Below are 14,976 nucleotides of genomic sequence, written 5' to 3'. Positions count from 1 at the left end.
CAATACTTTGCTTTAAAGAAATATTTTAACTGTGTCAACAATGGAAGGGTATTATATTTAGTACTCCCACCTGAAGGGGGAAATTCTTTCAGCCAAAAATACACAATTGCTTTGTGTAACTTATTTTAAAATACCAACTTCTTTTTCCAGCAATATGGTAGACTAGATAATCTAGAAATCTCGGGAACAAAACACTTAGACATGCTGGATAATATTAATAAATAATCTTTTAATTGCATATCTAAGCTGAAAAGAAATCTCCAGTGTGCAGAAAGGAAAAACAGAAGTTGGGTGTAAACTGTGCCAGGGCCATCACGAACAGGTTTTTTTTTTTTTTTTTTTTTTTTATTTGAGATGGAGTCTCGCTCTGTCACCCAGGCTGGAGTGCAGTGGCACAATCTTGGCTCACTGCAACTTCCACCTCCCAGGTTCAAACGATTCTCCTGCCACAGCCTCTCTAGTAGCTGGGACTACAGGTGCACGCTACCATGCCCAGCTAATTTTTGTATTTTTAGTAGAGATGGGGTTTCACTATGTTGGCCAGGATGGTCTCGATCTCTTGACCTCGTGATCTGCCCACCTCAGCCTCCCAAAGTGCTGGGATTACAGGCATGAGCCACCGTACCCAGCCAAGGACAGATTTCTTAAAAGCAAGCCACCGGAAGGGAGTGTGAATGGGGGGGTGATGAAGAGAAGTTGTCTGATTGGTACAAACAAATAGATGGAAGGAATACTAATGCTCCTCAGTAGAGTAGGGTGACTATAGTTAAAAACAAGTATTATATATTTCAAAATACCTAGAAAAGAAAATTTGAAATATTCCCAACACATAGAAATGATAAATACTCAAGGTGATGGATACTCTAAACACTGACTTAATCATTATACATTCTGTGCATGTAACATGCATCCCATATCACATATACCCATAAATATGTACAAATTTTATATATCAATAAGAAAACAAGAGGGCACTGGAAAAAAAGAGAGGGAAAAAATAACCAAGCAATTTGGGTTCATCACAAACAAGTGGGAAAATCTGCAGCCCTGGGCCTAAATAAGGTGAGATACAGAACTAAGTCTTTCCCAGTGAAAGCCCAGAGTCTGGATAGCAACATTTCTCAATAAAAGGTAGACTAGGAGAAAAAAAAAAAATCTTCCCTTAAGCCCAGGATGAGAACAAATAAGTTTTTCTGCCTCCACATGGGAGCTGAACGAAGAAGTCTCACATAGTTTGATTATACATTATCTACTGTTTATAGAACCCCAAAGATAGAACACTGTGATTAAAAAAAATTAATCTAGGTAAAAATAAAACATCTGTCAAGGAACACATCTTTAACTCCAACTGAAGATGATTCACAGAATTAACACTTACCTGATGACCAGGTCACAATACAAAATTATAAGACACAAGAGTAATCAATTTATTAACAAGAGTTACCAGGTCTCAATTACATCCCTTTAAAACTTCAAATACTTAGAACTATAGAGATTATAAACTTAATTGATTAAAAGTATCAAAGATATAAAAGGATTTGCTCTATCCAATATAATTATTTATTAAGCTAAAATAACTAAGACAATATGGATTGGCATGAAGATACACCAAGAGCCCAGAAAGCAGACCTACATAAACGTTATTTACAACAAAGTAGTATTAAAGAGCATGGGGAAAGGAAGGTCTTTTTCAATGAGATAACAATAAGCCAACTAGATAGCCACATGGAAAGAATAAAACAATCAAAATCCAAACTGCACTATACTACAAAATTACTTAAAGATGGATTAAAAAGATTAAGAACAAACTTCTGACAAGTCTAGATAAGAACAATGAAGAAAGTGAAAGAAACAAATTAAACAAACAGATCAGAATAAAAAAGGGAACAGAATGATAGAGCACGTAGACTTATAACCATTAAAAAAAAAAACAGTAAATGCTTTAAGATCTCACATATAAAAATCATCTGACATTGAAAAATTTTATAAAACCTGTGGCGTTCTAACAACCTTCAAAGAGCAAATAATCTCCAGTTTACTTAAACTATTCCAAAGAATGGGAAAGCAGGGAATGTTACCTAATTAGTCTTATGATTCTAATTTATGAAGGAGTACATGTAAAAGAATGCATAAAGGCAAATCACATGTAGGTACAGACATGCAAAAACCTCAAACAAAATATTAGCAAACTAATTTTGCATCACAGCAAAAAAAGACACAAGGATTTCATGGAAAATTCCGTATCGCAAATACAGGACATGTAATTAATAACATTAACAGAATAAAGGAGAAAAATATACTAATATCTCCTTAAAAATGGCGGGGAGCGGGGAATCGAATTTAAAAATCAGTAAGAAAAGTTGAATCTTACTTCACATCATACAGAAAAATTCAAGTTAAATTTAAAGCACAATTATAAAATTTCTGAAAGAAACTTTATAAGAATATCCTTATATTTTCAAAATAGGAAAAACTTTCTTAGGAAAAGATCTCAAAGTATGAACAATAAAGAAAACAAGTAAATAGATCTGACTATTATTAAAATGAAAACTTTCTGTGCAAATAAAGACACCAAAAAAAAAAAATGACTTCCATTTTTGACAGACAGTACAGGAGATTACATATTACAGAAAACTCCTGTCAAACGCAATAAAATTGCCAGGTCAATTATTTTCAAAAACTTTTTGTTTTAGTCTGTTACTGAGTTAGCATGGAAAAAAAGGTAGAAACAAAGATCCAAAGCAAAGTGAAACCAAGGAGCCTACCTAGTAAGAACTGTTAAGGTCAGTTTCTAGTCCTTAAGTTTTCTACCTCCAGTTTTGATCACAGAATACATATGGGAATCAAAAGTGATACTGAGGTCTATTCAGGATGAATATATAATAACAGACCCACAAGCTTTATAGGAACTGTATTCACAGAGTAAAAGTAGGCAACAAAAAAATCATGGCACATGGAATGGCAAAGAAAAATAAAACAGTAAGTTAAAAAATAAAATTAAAACTTGTCTGTCTGTTCAGAACTTACTATGATGTAGTCAGAAAAGCCAAGTGAAAAAATAAACTTCAAGTGGTTCTGGTATGATGGTGCCACCTGGTTACTTGCAGAACTAAATAAAAGTCCTCTCTGTAGGAATTCAAATTTCAACCAGGACTCAAATACTGGCAGAGTATATATAAAAAACATGACCCAGATACATGTTGTCTTAAAGAAACTCAAAATATAATGATATAGGTAGATTGAAAGTAAATGATAAAAAAGATTCACCATGCAAACATTAATCAAAAGAAAGACATGCCTATAATATCAAATAAAATGATATCAATAAAAGATTTCATATAACCTATAATATCAATAAAAGATTTTAGAGCTAAAGAGTTTAACAGAGACAAAGAATTATTATACAATGACAAAAGGGCAGATACACCAATAAGACATAGCAATCCTAAATGTGTATGTACCAAAACAATATTAAAAAACAATGTTGGAGAACTTGCACTTCTTGATTTCAAAAATTTCTACAACACTATAAAAAAATCAAGACAATGTGGAGCTTCCATAAGGATAGACATTGGAATAAAAAAGAATAGAGAGTCCAGAAATAAACTATTCCATTTATTGTTGATTTGTAACAAGAGTGCCAAAACCACTCAAGTGGAAATGAATTACTGCAGGTGTCCCTAACCCCTAGGCCATGAACCAGTACTGGTCCATGGCCAGGAACCAGGCTGCAAAGCAGGAGATGAGTGTTGGGCGGATGAGTGCTGAGCGAGCAAGCCTTACCGCCTAAGCTCCACCTTTTCAAATCAATGGTAGCATTAGATTCTCATAGACATATGAACCCTATTGTGAACTGTGCATGTGAGGGATCTAGGCTGCACACTCCTTGTAAGAAACTAATGCCAGATCTCAGGGAGAACTGTTTCATTCCAAAACCACCCCCCACTGCCACCCCTGGTCCATGGAAAATTGTCTTTCTTGAAACTGGTCCCTGCTGCCAAAAAATTTGGGTACTGCTGAATTATTGTATTAGTCTGTTCTCAGATTGCTACAAAGAAATACCTGAGACTGTGTAATCTATAAAGAAAAGAAGTTTAATTGGCTCACAGTTCCAAAGGCTATACAGGAAGCATGATGCTGGTATCTGCTCAGCTTCTGGAGAGGCCTCAGGAAATGTACAATCATGGCGAAAGGCAAAGAGGGAGCAAGGTGTCTCATGTGGCAGAAGCAGATGCAGGAGAGAGAGGGGCGAGCCAGGCATGGTGGCTCATGCCTGTAATCCCAGCACTTTGGGAGGCCGAGGTCGGGGGGATTGAGGTCAGGAGTTTGAGATCAGCTTGGCCAATGTGGTGAAGCCCTATCTCTACTGAAAATACAAAAATTAGTCAGGCATGGTGATGGGTGCCAGTAATCCCAACTACTCTGGGGGCTGAGGCAGGAGAATCACTCGAACCTGGGAGGTCGAGGTTGCAGTGAGCCGAGACCACGCCACTACACTCCAGCCTGCGCACTAAGTAAGACTCCATCTCAAAAAATAAATAAATAAATAGAGAGGGTGGAGGTGCTACACCAGATATCTTGAGAGCTCACTATTGCGAGGACAATTCCAAGAGAAATAGTGCTAAGCCATTCATGAGAAACCACCCCTACGATCCAATCACCTCCGACCAGGCCCCACCTCCAACACTGGGGATTACAATTTAACAAGAGATTTGGGTGGGTACACAGATTCAAACCATATCAATTATCTTTTCAACAATGGTGCTGAGACAAAAAGATATCCACATACAAAAGAATGAATTGGACCCCTATCTCATACCATACAGAAAATTAACTCCAAATTAAGTTTGCACCTAAAATTAATAGCCAAAACTACAAAAGTCTTGGAGAAAAATATAGGAATACACCTTTGTGACTCTGGCCCATGAAACATCATTATGCAGTACATGACTGCAGTCTCAAAAATAGTGTTAACCTACAATGGGTTACAATGTAATCACTTAACACCTACTAAGATGGCTATTAAAAAACACCTGGAAAACAACAGTGTTGGTGATATGTATAAATAGGTACGCTGGTATACTGCTGGTAGGAATTGAAAATGGTGCAGTGACCATGTAAAACAGCTTGGCAATTTCTCAAAAGTTAAACACTTAAGTGCGTATCTAGGAGGAGAATTTCTGGATCACATGATAATTGAAAACAAAAACTTCAACAGATACTTGTATGTCAATGTTTGCAACATTATTCACAATAAAGAAAAGACAGAAACAACCCAAGTGTCTGTCAGCAGATGAATGGAATGAAACATTATTCTGGAATTAAAAAAAAAGAGAGAAAGTTGTGATACATGTTACATGCTACCTCGAAAACATTTAGCTAAGTGAAATAAGCCAAACACAAAAAGACATATATTGTATGATTCTAGTTACATGCAATATCCAGACTAGGCAAATGCATAGAGAAACAAAGATTAGAGGTTAACAGGAGCTGAGGGGGGAAAATAATGGAAACTACTGCCAAATGACTAGAGTTTCTGATGGGCAAGATGAAAAAGTTGGAAATAGATAGACATGAAAGGTTATACAACATTGTGAACTTAATATCACCGAATTGTATATATAAAAATGGCTAAAGTGGTAAATTTCGTTATCTACATTTAACAACTTTTTAAAATTCTGTAATATATAAAAAACACTGAACTATACACTTTTAATGGATAAATCATACACTTTAATGTGAATCACATCTCAATAAAACAAAAAAACACAATGTAATAAGCTGACAGTCCAAAAAGAAGAAATGGACAAATTCCTCATAGTAGGAAATTTTAGGATGAGAAACAAAAATCACTGACAAACCACAGACAAAGTGAGATAAGAACTGGAAACCTAAATGGTCAACAAATATATGGGAAAACCAAAACACCCAAAAATCACAATGAATAAAGGGTGGTGGGAAGCAGACATTCTTAACTTGTTTCCAGTTTCAGGGGAAAGCTTTCAGTACAGTCATGTGCCATATTAACTGCTTTTCAGTCAATGATAAACTGCATATACTATGGTGGTCCCGAAGATATAATGGAAATGAAAAATTCCTATCATCTAGCATTTACTGTGCTATACTTTTTATTGTAGAGCCTTCTACTTATGTTAAAAAAAAAAAAGTGAAAAGATGCTAGAAAAAGAAAGTGAAAAGATGTTGTGAAAATTTACTAATAGAAGGTAAAACCACAATAAAATACTACAGCATAAGCAACAGATTGGCTAAAAATTTTAAACATAAGGTATTGTTGAGGATGTGGGACAAATGCAGTCCCATAAACCGCTGGAGCATACGTACCTATAGCCACTTTGGAAAACTGTTTCACAGTATCTCCTAAAGCTGACCTAGCATTTCCACTCTCAGATATTTGTCCAACGGAAGTATATGCATATATTCACCAATATATGTATTATAAGATTGTTTAGAGCTACAGTATTCATAGTAACCCCAAAGTGTAAAAATCCAAGGGTCCACCAACAGTAAATTGCATACATTTTGGTATATTCATGCAATGATATCTCATTATACACTGCTGTGCAGCAAATACACCAAAATGCTAAGAAATACATAAACATAAAACAAATAATTATTAATATTACTCATGGTTCTGTGGGTTGACTGGGCCCATATTGGGGTTCTCACTTGTGGCTACAGTTAGACAGCAGATAGCAAAGTCATCAGAAATTTGATTGAATCTGATGTACTAGATGGCTCACTCATACGGCTGCAACTGATGCTGACTGTTGGCTGGGAGGTCAGCTGGAGCTAATGGCCAGAGCACTGACATATGGCTTCTCCATATGGTGAGAACATCTCGCAGCACGACAGCTGAAGTCTAAAATGGACTGTCCCTGAGACTGTGTGTTCTAAGGAGACCCAATTGGAAGCTGCAAGGCTTCCTATGACTGGGAGTCACAAAGGGTAACTTTACTGTCGGGGTTAAAAGTAAGTCACAGAAGCCAGCCAAGATTCAAGGGGTTAGGGACTTTATAATGATGTGAATATCAAGTGTATGGTGTAGGAGGCCATCTATTGACACTAGCTACGATACATGGAATATTATACAGCAATGGGGAAAAAATACTTAGGTTGAACTATATATATGAAATTGCTGATAATTAAACTTATAAAAACACAATCTCATAGAGTTTAACTCAGTAACATTCAAAACAAAAACAAAACTAGACTATGATGATAGACCTCAGAATGGTGACTACTTTTAGGCAAGAGACAAATAATAACAGTAAGGAAGCACAACAAATGCATCTGAAGTACTGGTGATATTCTATTATCTTGATCCAGTGACAGTTTCACAGGAAATTTCACTTTATAAATTCTTGTCTTACATTTAAGATTTGTTCTTTACTGTATATATGCTATACTTCTAATAAGTTATTTCTGCTCCACACGTACTGCCAAAATCCTCAATAAAATACTAGTTCACATTCATTCAGACTGGAAGGAAGTTTTTGTTTGGCCAAAGAAAATTAGCAAGTAAACAGCCCAATGGGGATTCTCATGTAATGCTGATACACATAAAACCTGCAAATTTTACTTTGTATTTTAAATACTCCCTACTTCAAAATTAGTACTTGAAACATTCTACTTTCCTCTTTGCCATCCTTTGAATAGATTTTCCCCCCTACAGGGTGATAAAAGATTTATCAATCAGTTTGTTGATGCAGTCATGCCTATTTACCCATTGTGTGATTAATATCTTCAGTGACCTTCATCAAGTATTCTCACAATGCACACTACCAACTTAGGAAGCAAATGTGTATGTATAGGAGTCCAGCTACAGACAAAACAAAATCACTTGACTCAGTTTTTTGAAGAAGAAACTCCTAGTTGGATGAAAACTGCAGCTAAAAAACTATTTTATTTTATTTTTAGAGAGAGGGTCCTCTTTTTTGTGGAGCGGGGGCGGAGTTTTGCTGTTGTTGCCCAGGCTGGAGTGCAATTGCGCAATCTTGGTGCACTGAAACCTTTGCCTCCCAGATTCAAGCGATTCTCCTGCTTCAGCCTCCCAAGTAGCTGAGATTACAGGCATGTGTCACCACGCCCGGCTAATACTGTATTTTCAGTAGAGATGGGGTATCTCCATGTTGGTCAGGCTGGTCTCGAATTCCTGACCTCAGGTGATCCACCCGCCTCGGCCTCCCAAGAGTGCTGGGATTACAGGCGTGAGCCACCATGCCTGGCCTAGAGACAGGATCTTACTCTGTTGTCCAGGATGGAGTACAGGGACGCGATCACAGTTCAGTGTAACCTCAAACTCTTGACCCAAGCAATCCTTCTGCCTCAGCTTCCCAAGCAGTTAGGACTACAGGTGCATGCCACCATGCCTGGCTAATTTTATTTTTCATTTTTGTACAGAAGGGGTCTTGCTATGTTGCCCTAACTAGTCTTGAACTCCTGGCCTCAAGCAATCCTTCCGTCTCTCCCTCCCAAAGCACTGGAATTATAGACATGAGCCACCACACTCAGTAAAGATTATTTTAAAAATTAATTTACTCATCAAAAATATTTTACTGAATATTAACCTTAGAGCACAGTTTTCCAACAAACCTTGACACTGTTAATATTTAGGATCATCCTCTATTGTGAGGGGTAGGGGAGGGATTGTACTGCGTATTGTAAAGAAGTTTAGCAGCATCCTTGGCTTCTACCCACTAGATGCCAGTAGCACTCACCATGCAATTATGATAACCAAAAATGCCTACAGACATTGCCAAATGTTCCTTGGGAATTGGGTTGGGGAAGTGCAAACTCTGCCCCATTTAAGAATCATTGCTTTAGACTTTACAGTTCCTTTAGAGTTTATAGTTCCTGATAAGGGCTAAAAATCTCTTGCTAAAGACTACCCTTGTACAGATTATTTTCTCATTAGAAAAACACTAAACAGAAAACCCTACTCCATGAGTTAGGAGAAAAATAGGTATATAGTGCAGCTAGGGTTTAACATGAATTTTGATTTCTGTCCTACTTGATATATGCAATGAACAAACAGGAAAATGTGTTCTGTAAATATATGGCTAATTATAGAATGTTAATGAGGCCAAGGCAATCTTCATCTCTCCCAACTGTGTTTCTCTGTAAGGCCAGAGAATATGTGCATCAGAATTATCTTGTGTACTCATTTAAAATATACACACCTGGGTCCCAGCACAGACCTATAAAATTGAGGTGGAAAAGCAGCAATCTGAATGTCTAATAAGCCTTCCTTAATAACTTACTATTACATTCTTATGTTCAACAAAAGAAAAACAACACCACAGACTATTTATCTTTGGTCTTTCACGGCCATAACTTTAAAATTTTAAATTTATGTCACTGTACACAAAGAGATACAGATGAAAGAGAAGACCATCCAATTGATAGCAGATGGTGTGGGAAATAAAAATATCGGTTTGAAGGGTCAAAGGGCTTGGATTGCCAGGGCGTGGTGGTTCATATCTGTAATCCCTGAACTTTGGGAGGTCAAGGTGGGCTGAGGTCCGGAGTTTGAGACCAACCTGGCCAACATAGTGAAAGCCCATCTCTACTAAAAATACAAAAATTAGCTAGGTATGGTGGCAGGCACCTACAATTCCAGCTACTTGGGAGGCTGAGGCAGGATAATCACTTGAACCTTGGACACAGAGTTTGCAGTGAGCCAAGATCACACCAGTTCACTCCAGCCTGGGCTACAGAGTGAGACTCCATTTCAAAAAAAAAAAGAAAAGGCTTGGATTCTAGTCTTGGCTCTACTACTTAGCATGTGCCTATGGGCAAGCCACAAAATCCATGGATTTGATTTATCTATCTGTAAAAAAGAGATAATTGCCTCCCCACATTGTTATTGACAAGAATAACTAAAACAAATGTGAAAAGTGAAAACTCTGTGGAAATAATAAACACACATCATTACTTGATAGATATTAATACATATTCTAGTATAATTATGGTAATATTAATTTGGATACCTATAAAAAGCTATTTCTACAGAAACACATTCTAAATATTATTCAAAACTATTAAAAATAAATAATATCTTGGGTTAAGCAAGTTGATAGATGGACAACATATTGACAAACAAAATAACTTCCATAAGGTGGGAAGCTGAGAGAAGTTATTCAAGTGTCAGTTTACAGAAAGATTCTACACAAGTACCAAAGAAAAACTTGCTTTGTTTTAATATGGCTTTAAAATGTTTAGATTTGGCTGGGTGCAGTGGCTCACGCCTGTAATCCCAGCACTTTGGGAGGCCAAGGCAGGCAGATCACTTGAGGTCAGGAAATCAAGATCAGCCTGGCCAATATGGAAAACCCCATCTCTACTAAAAATACAAAAATTAGCTGGGCATGATGGTACGCACCTGTAATCCCAGTTACTTGGGAGGCTGAGGCAAGAGAACTGTTTGAACTTGGAAGGCAGAGGTTGCAGTGAGCCAAGATCGCACTATTGCACTCCAGCCTGGGCAACAGAGTGAGACTCTGTCTCAATTAAAAAAAAAAAAAAGTTAAATACTCAACTCCTTACATAATGATAAAACAGTCACAGTCCCAAGAGGGTATCTAACAATAGGGCTCCAAAATACAAAAGATAAAACTGATATAACTGAAAGAAATAGATAAATGCACAATTATACTCAACTTCAATGCTACTCTCTCAATAATTGATAGAACAAAGTTAAAAGAAATGCAGCAAGGATATAAAAACACAAATCTCAGCTACTTAGGAGCCCGAGGTGGGAGGGCAGCTTAAGCCCAGGAGTTGGAGACCAACCTGGGCAACACAGTGACAGCGTGTCTCAATTTTTTTCAAATATAAAAAATAAAAACACTACTAACCAACTTAACCTAAGTTAATATCTAAAGGCTTAGATATTTCCAGGCCTTTCCACTAAAAAAAAGAGTAAAATAGATATCTTTTTTAAATGCACACGGACTATTTATCTGGCCCTTAAAACAAACCTTATCAAATTTAAAAGAATTGAAATCACATAAAGTATATTCTCTAGCCATAACAGCACTGTAATAGAAATAAATGAGAAAGATATATAAAAAATACATTAAAAATCCTCAACTATTTGAAAACTAAACAACATACATATAAATAATGCATAGGGAAAATAGGAAGTCCAGAGAAAATTTTAAAAATATTCTGAACTAAATGAATATGAAAAGACAAAATATCAAAAAGATATATTTATATACCATGTTGACTATCCACAGGGTCTCCACATGGTGGCCACAGGGGAGCCAGACTTCTTATAAGGCAGCTAAATGCTCTTCCAGAGTTTACCATGCTGAAGGGTCTTTTCTAAGCTAGCAAGGGAAGTCATGCAACTTCTCTTCCAACAGATTCTATTGGAAGAAATGGCACTCACATAGGCTCACCAAGGTTCAAGTAAAGGGAGTACAGCCTCTCTCTCGGTAAGAAATATTTCAAAGATTGGCCAGGCACAGTGGCTCACCCCTGTCATCCCAGCACTTTGGGAGGCCAAGGTGGGCGGATCACCTGAGGTCAAGAGTTCGAAACCAGCCTGATCAACATGGAAAAACTCTATCTCTACTAAAAATCCAAAATTAGCAATCCCAGCTACTTGGGAAGCTGAGGCAGGAGAATCGCTTGAACCCAGGAGGTGGAGGTTGCAGTGAGCCAAGATTGCAGCACTGCACTCCAGCCTGGGCAGTAAGAGCAAAACTCTGTCTCAAAATAAAAAAAGAAAGAAAGAAAAGAAAAAAAGAAAAAAAATTTCAAAGATTTTTAAACTGCCATTTAAATCTTTAGCAGATACAGAATTTGAGTTGAGGAAAGATTTCCAGACTAGACAAAACGGGTAAGACAATCTTCAGCAACCAGGAAAGAATTGAAAGTGAAAAGACACAAAAGACAATGGTAAATCCTCAAGGAATACTAATATGTGAGAAACAGATGAAGTATATCCAGAATGTGATCACAGAGAAGAGAGCTTTCCTTGAAATAAGGAGAGGTAACAGTTTTTAAAGCTCCTAGAGGTCAAACAAAATGAGCCTTGATAAACTGATGAATTTCTTAACTAGATGATAATCACTGCAGAAGCAGTTAGAGTAAAACAATAAAGGCTGAGATAAGATTGCAATATTTGAATACTTGATTACAAAGGTGACTCTTGTTATAGTCCCTAAAAAGCATGTAAAATAGAAATATGGGAGAGGCAAATTTCAAAAATAAAAACTTGATTTTAATTAAAATATAATAACGTGATTAAAATTTCATGGCAAACCAACATCCACTGTTGTTATTATTCTAAAGAAAGAAGAATTAATAACTTACTGTTCAAAAATGCTTAAACCCACAGTTAAATGTGATGGACTAAATGTGGACTAAAAATGTGTTTACCTTTATTCATTCCTGAAAGCCCATTAATTTGAAGGGGAAAAAAAAAGAATGTATTAAAAACATAAAAACCACAAGAACAACAAAAAGAGAGAAGATATCTAAAGAGATACTAAAACACTTCGGAAGATAAAAAGCATGTGGAAGAGACAGCAGAGCTAAACACCAAATACCTGCAGAGAGGGATACCAACAGGAAGCAAGTCAAATACACAGAAAGGCTCAAACGTTTATTGGAGGATAAGTATGAGAAACGGCAAGACAAAGCATGAGGCTAAAAACTGAAAATCCATGTAAGGAACAGTTATGTCCCTCAGTTCTCAATTCAATACCTCCCCTGAAATATTCTAAGATAAACTTCAAATCTAGGGACACCGGGCATAGTGGAGAGCCAAAGCGTGTCATTTTGCAAGCTGGTGGATTTCATGAACAATCTACATGAAATTTCAGCAAAAAGAAATGTGAAAAGGAAAACATTTTTTAAATGTCTACAAACAATACGCCATACATAAGCAATCAGGAATTGGAATAGTATCAGACTCCTAATCAGCAACATTAATAGAAGGCAGTATTTTCAAAACTCTGAGAGATTATTTTCAATCTAAAATTCTCTACCCAAACTATCAATTAAGTCTAGGGTAAAACTTAAGACATTTTAAAAAATGAAGGATATAAAGAACTAGCACACTTCCCACACAAGATATTCCTGATGAAGAAAAATGAAAGTCATCTCACAGTGATTCAAAGTAAGTGATGTCAAAAAATATATATAGTGAATCCAAAGCTGTAAATTAACCTAGTGCTAAAATTAAGTACCTATTCAATGTATCAAGTGCCTATCAATATCCAGATTTTACATGGAAAAAAATTAAATAACTGCAAAATAAAGCCTAAACTATGAGCTCTGAAGTTTATCATAAACAAATAAAATGAATCATCAAAGGGAAATACCTGCACATTCAAAAAAATGTGTAATAACACTATTACTAATTTCTCTCCTACTACAGCTGTCACTTTTCTTTGTAGAAACCAAACAAACTTATACATTAAAAATTATAGAGTCTGGGTGCGATGGCTCATGCCTGTAATCCCAGCACTTAGGGAGGGTGAGGCGGACAGATCACAAGGTCAAGAGATCGAGACCAGCCTGGCAAACATGGTGAAACCCTGTCTCTACTAAAAATACAAAAATTAGTGGGCATGGTGGTGTGCGCCTATAGTTCCAGCTACTCAGGAGGCTGAGGCTGGAGAATCGCTTGAACCCAGGAGGCGGAGGTGCAGTTGGCCAAGACTGAGCCACTGCATTCCAGCCTGGCAACAGAGTGAGACTCTGTCTCAAAAAAAAAAAAAAAAAATTATGTATAGAATTCAAAAGGTAAATGGAAAAATAGAATAATAAAATATCACTAGGAATAATATTTAAGAGGAAGATCTACTACTATACTGAATTACCAAGAGGGTAAGAGTTTCAGGATATTTTCAAAAGTAATATCGCTACATGTGTGCATACAACTATATGTGTATACATATACATATGCAAGTCCAGCTTTACATACACACACACACACACACACACACACCTATCTGTGTATATGTAAAGCTGTGTACTTATATGTAAAGCATATATATATATATATATATATATATATGCAAGTCCAGTTTTATTTTATTTTAAACATTTGGAAGCATAATTATTAAGTCTAATTATTGAAAAGAATGTCAAATAATAAGGGCAAAAACTCAAATAAATGGATACTACCTTTAATATGAAACCAAATTCCTGATATACGGATACTGAACTATCCAACTTGAGTAAGGAATAAACATTATGAATGGTGGGTTCAAAGATAAGACACAATTTCCTCTCTAGAGTATTATGATCAGCAGAGCACATCCATCAACACCAACACCAACACCAGTGTCTGGGCAAAGAGCCAGACTGGGCAGCAGAGCTTCCTGGGGAGATTCTTAAATCCACATGGGAATCAGGACAATTACCCAGGGAAGGGAGGTAGGCAGTGAGGCAGCAGAGAGTGAGTCATGTAGCTTCCTTATGTGATAACTATATCTCTTTCTATGCTCAACAACCCCATTCCAATGAATACTGAAAGCTCCTTTTTGCAAGTACTAGAAAGAAAACAGAGCTATGTTATATATCCTTTCCCAAAGAACTAACCACATCTATCTCAGATGGGCATACTATTAAGTAAACTTCATGAGAGACACACACAGCACTATGATGGCAAAAATATTTAAATGAGTATTCCCTTCAAGAATATGAAATAAGTCATAAGGCAGCCCTTTAAGAGCCAAGCAGACCAGGCACAGTGGCCTGTAAATCCAGCAGTTTGGGAGGTCGAGGTGGGAGGATCACCTGATCAGGTTCAAGACCAACCTGGACAACGTAGTGAAACGTCATCTCTAAAAAAATTTTTTTTAATTAGCTGGTCATGGTGGCACATGCCCATATTCCCAGCTACTTGAGAAGCTGAGTTGAGAGGATTCCCTTGAGCTCAGGAGTTCAAGGCTGCATTAGCTATGATAGCACAACCACATTGCCTCCTAGAAG

General features: G+C 36.7%; 1 protein-coding gene across 2 annotated transcripts in view; it reads right to left on the bottom strand.

Annotated features, from left to right (window-relative positions):
- Positions 1 to 14,976, bottom strand: part of PTPN4 (protein tyrosine phosphatase non-receptor type 4) — a 220,490-nt gene that overhangs the window by 155,411 nt on the left and 50,103 nt on the right. The window contains exon 3 of one of the 2 annotated variants that reach the window (XM_064382839.1): positions 10,403 to 10,520. The exons of the other annotated variant lie outside the window; for it this stretch is intronic. Coding sequence (XP_064238909.1) covers positions 10,403 to 10,520 — 118 coding nt within the window. The remainder of the gene's footprint in view (positions 1 to 10,402; positions 10,521 to 14,976) is intronic. 2 annotated transcript variants of the gene reach the window in all.

Source organism: Aotus nancymaae, unplaced genomic scaffold (assembly GCF_030222135.1).
Source record: "Aotus nancymaae isolate 86718 unplaced genomic scaffold, 86718_ANA_hifiasm-v0.15.2.pri h1tg000029l, whole genome shotgun sequence".
NCBI lineage: Eukaryota > Metazoa > Chordata > Mammalia > Primates > Aotidae > Aotus > Aotus nancymaae.
Note: the sequence above shows the minus strand (reverse complement) of the source record. Positions and strands in the feature narration are given on the sequence as shown.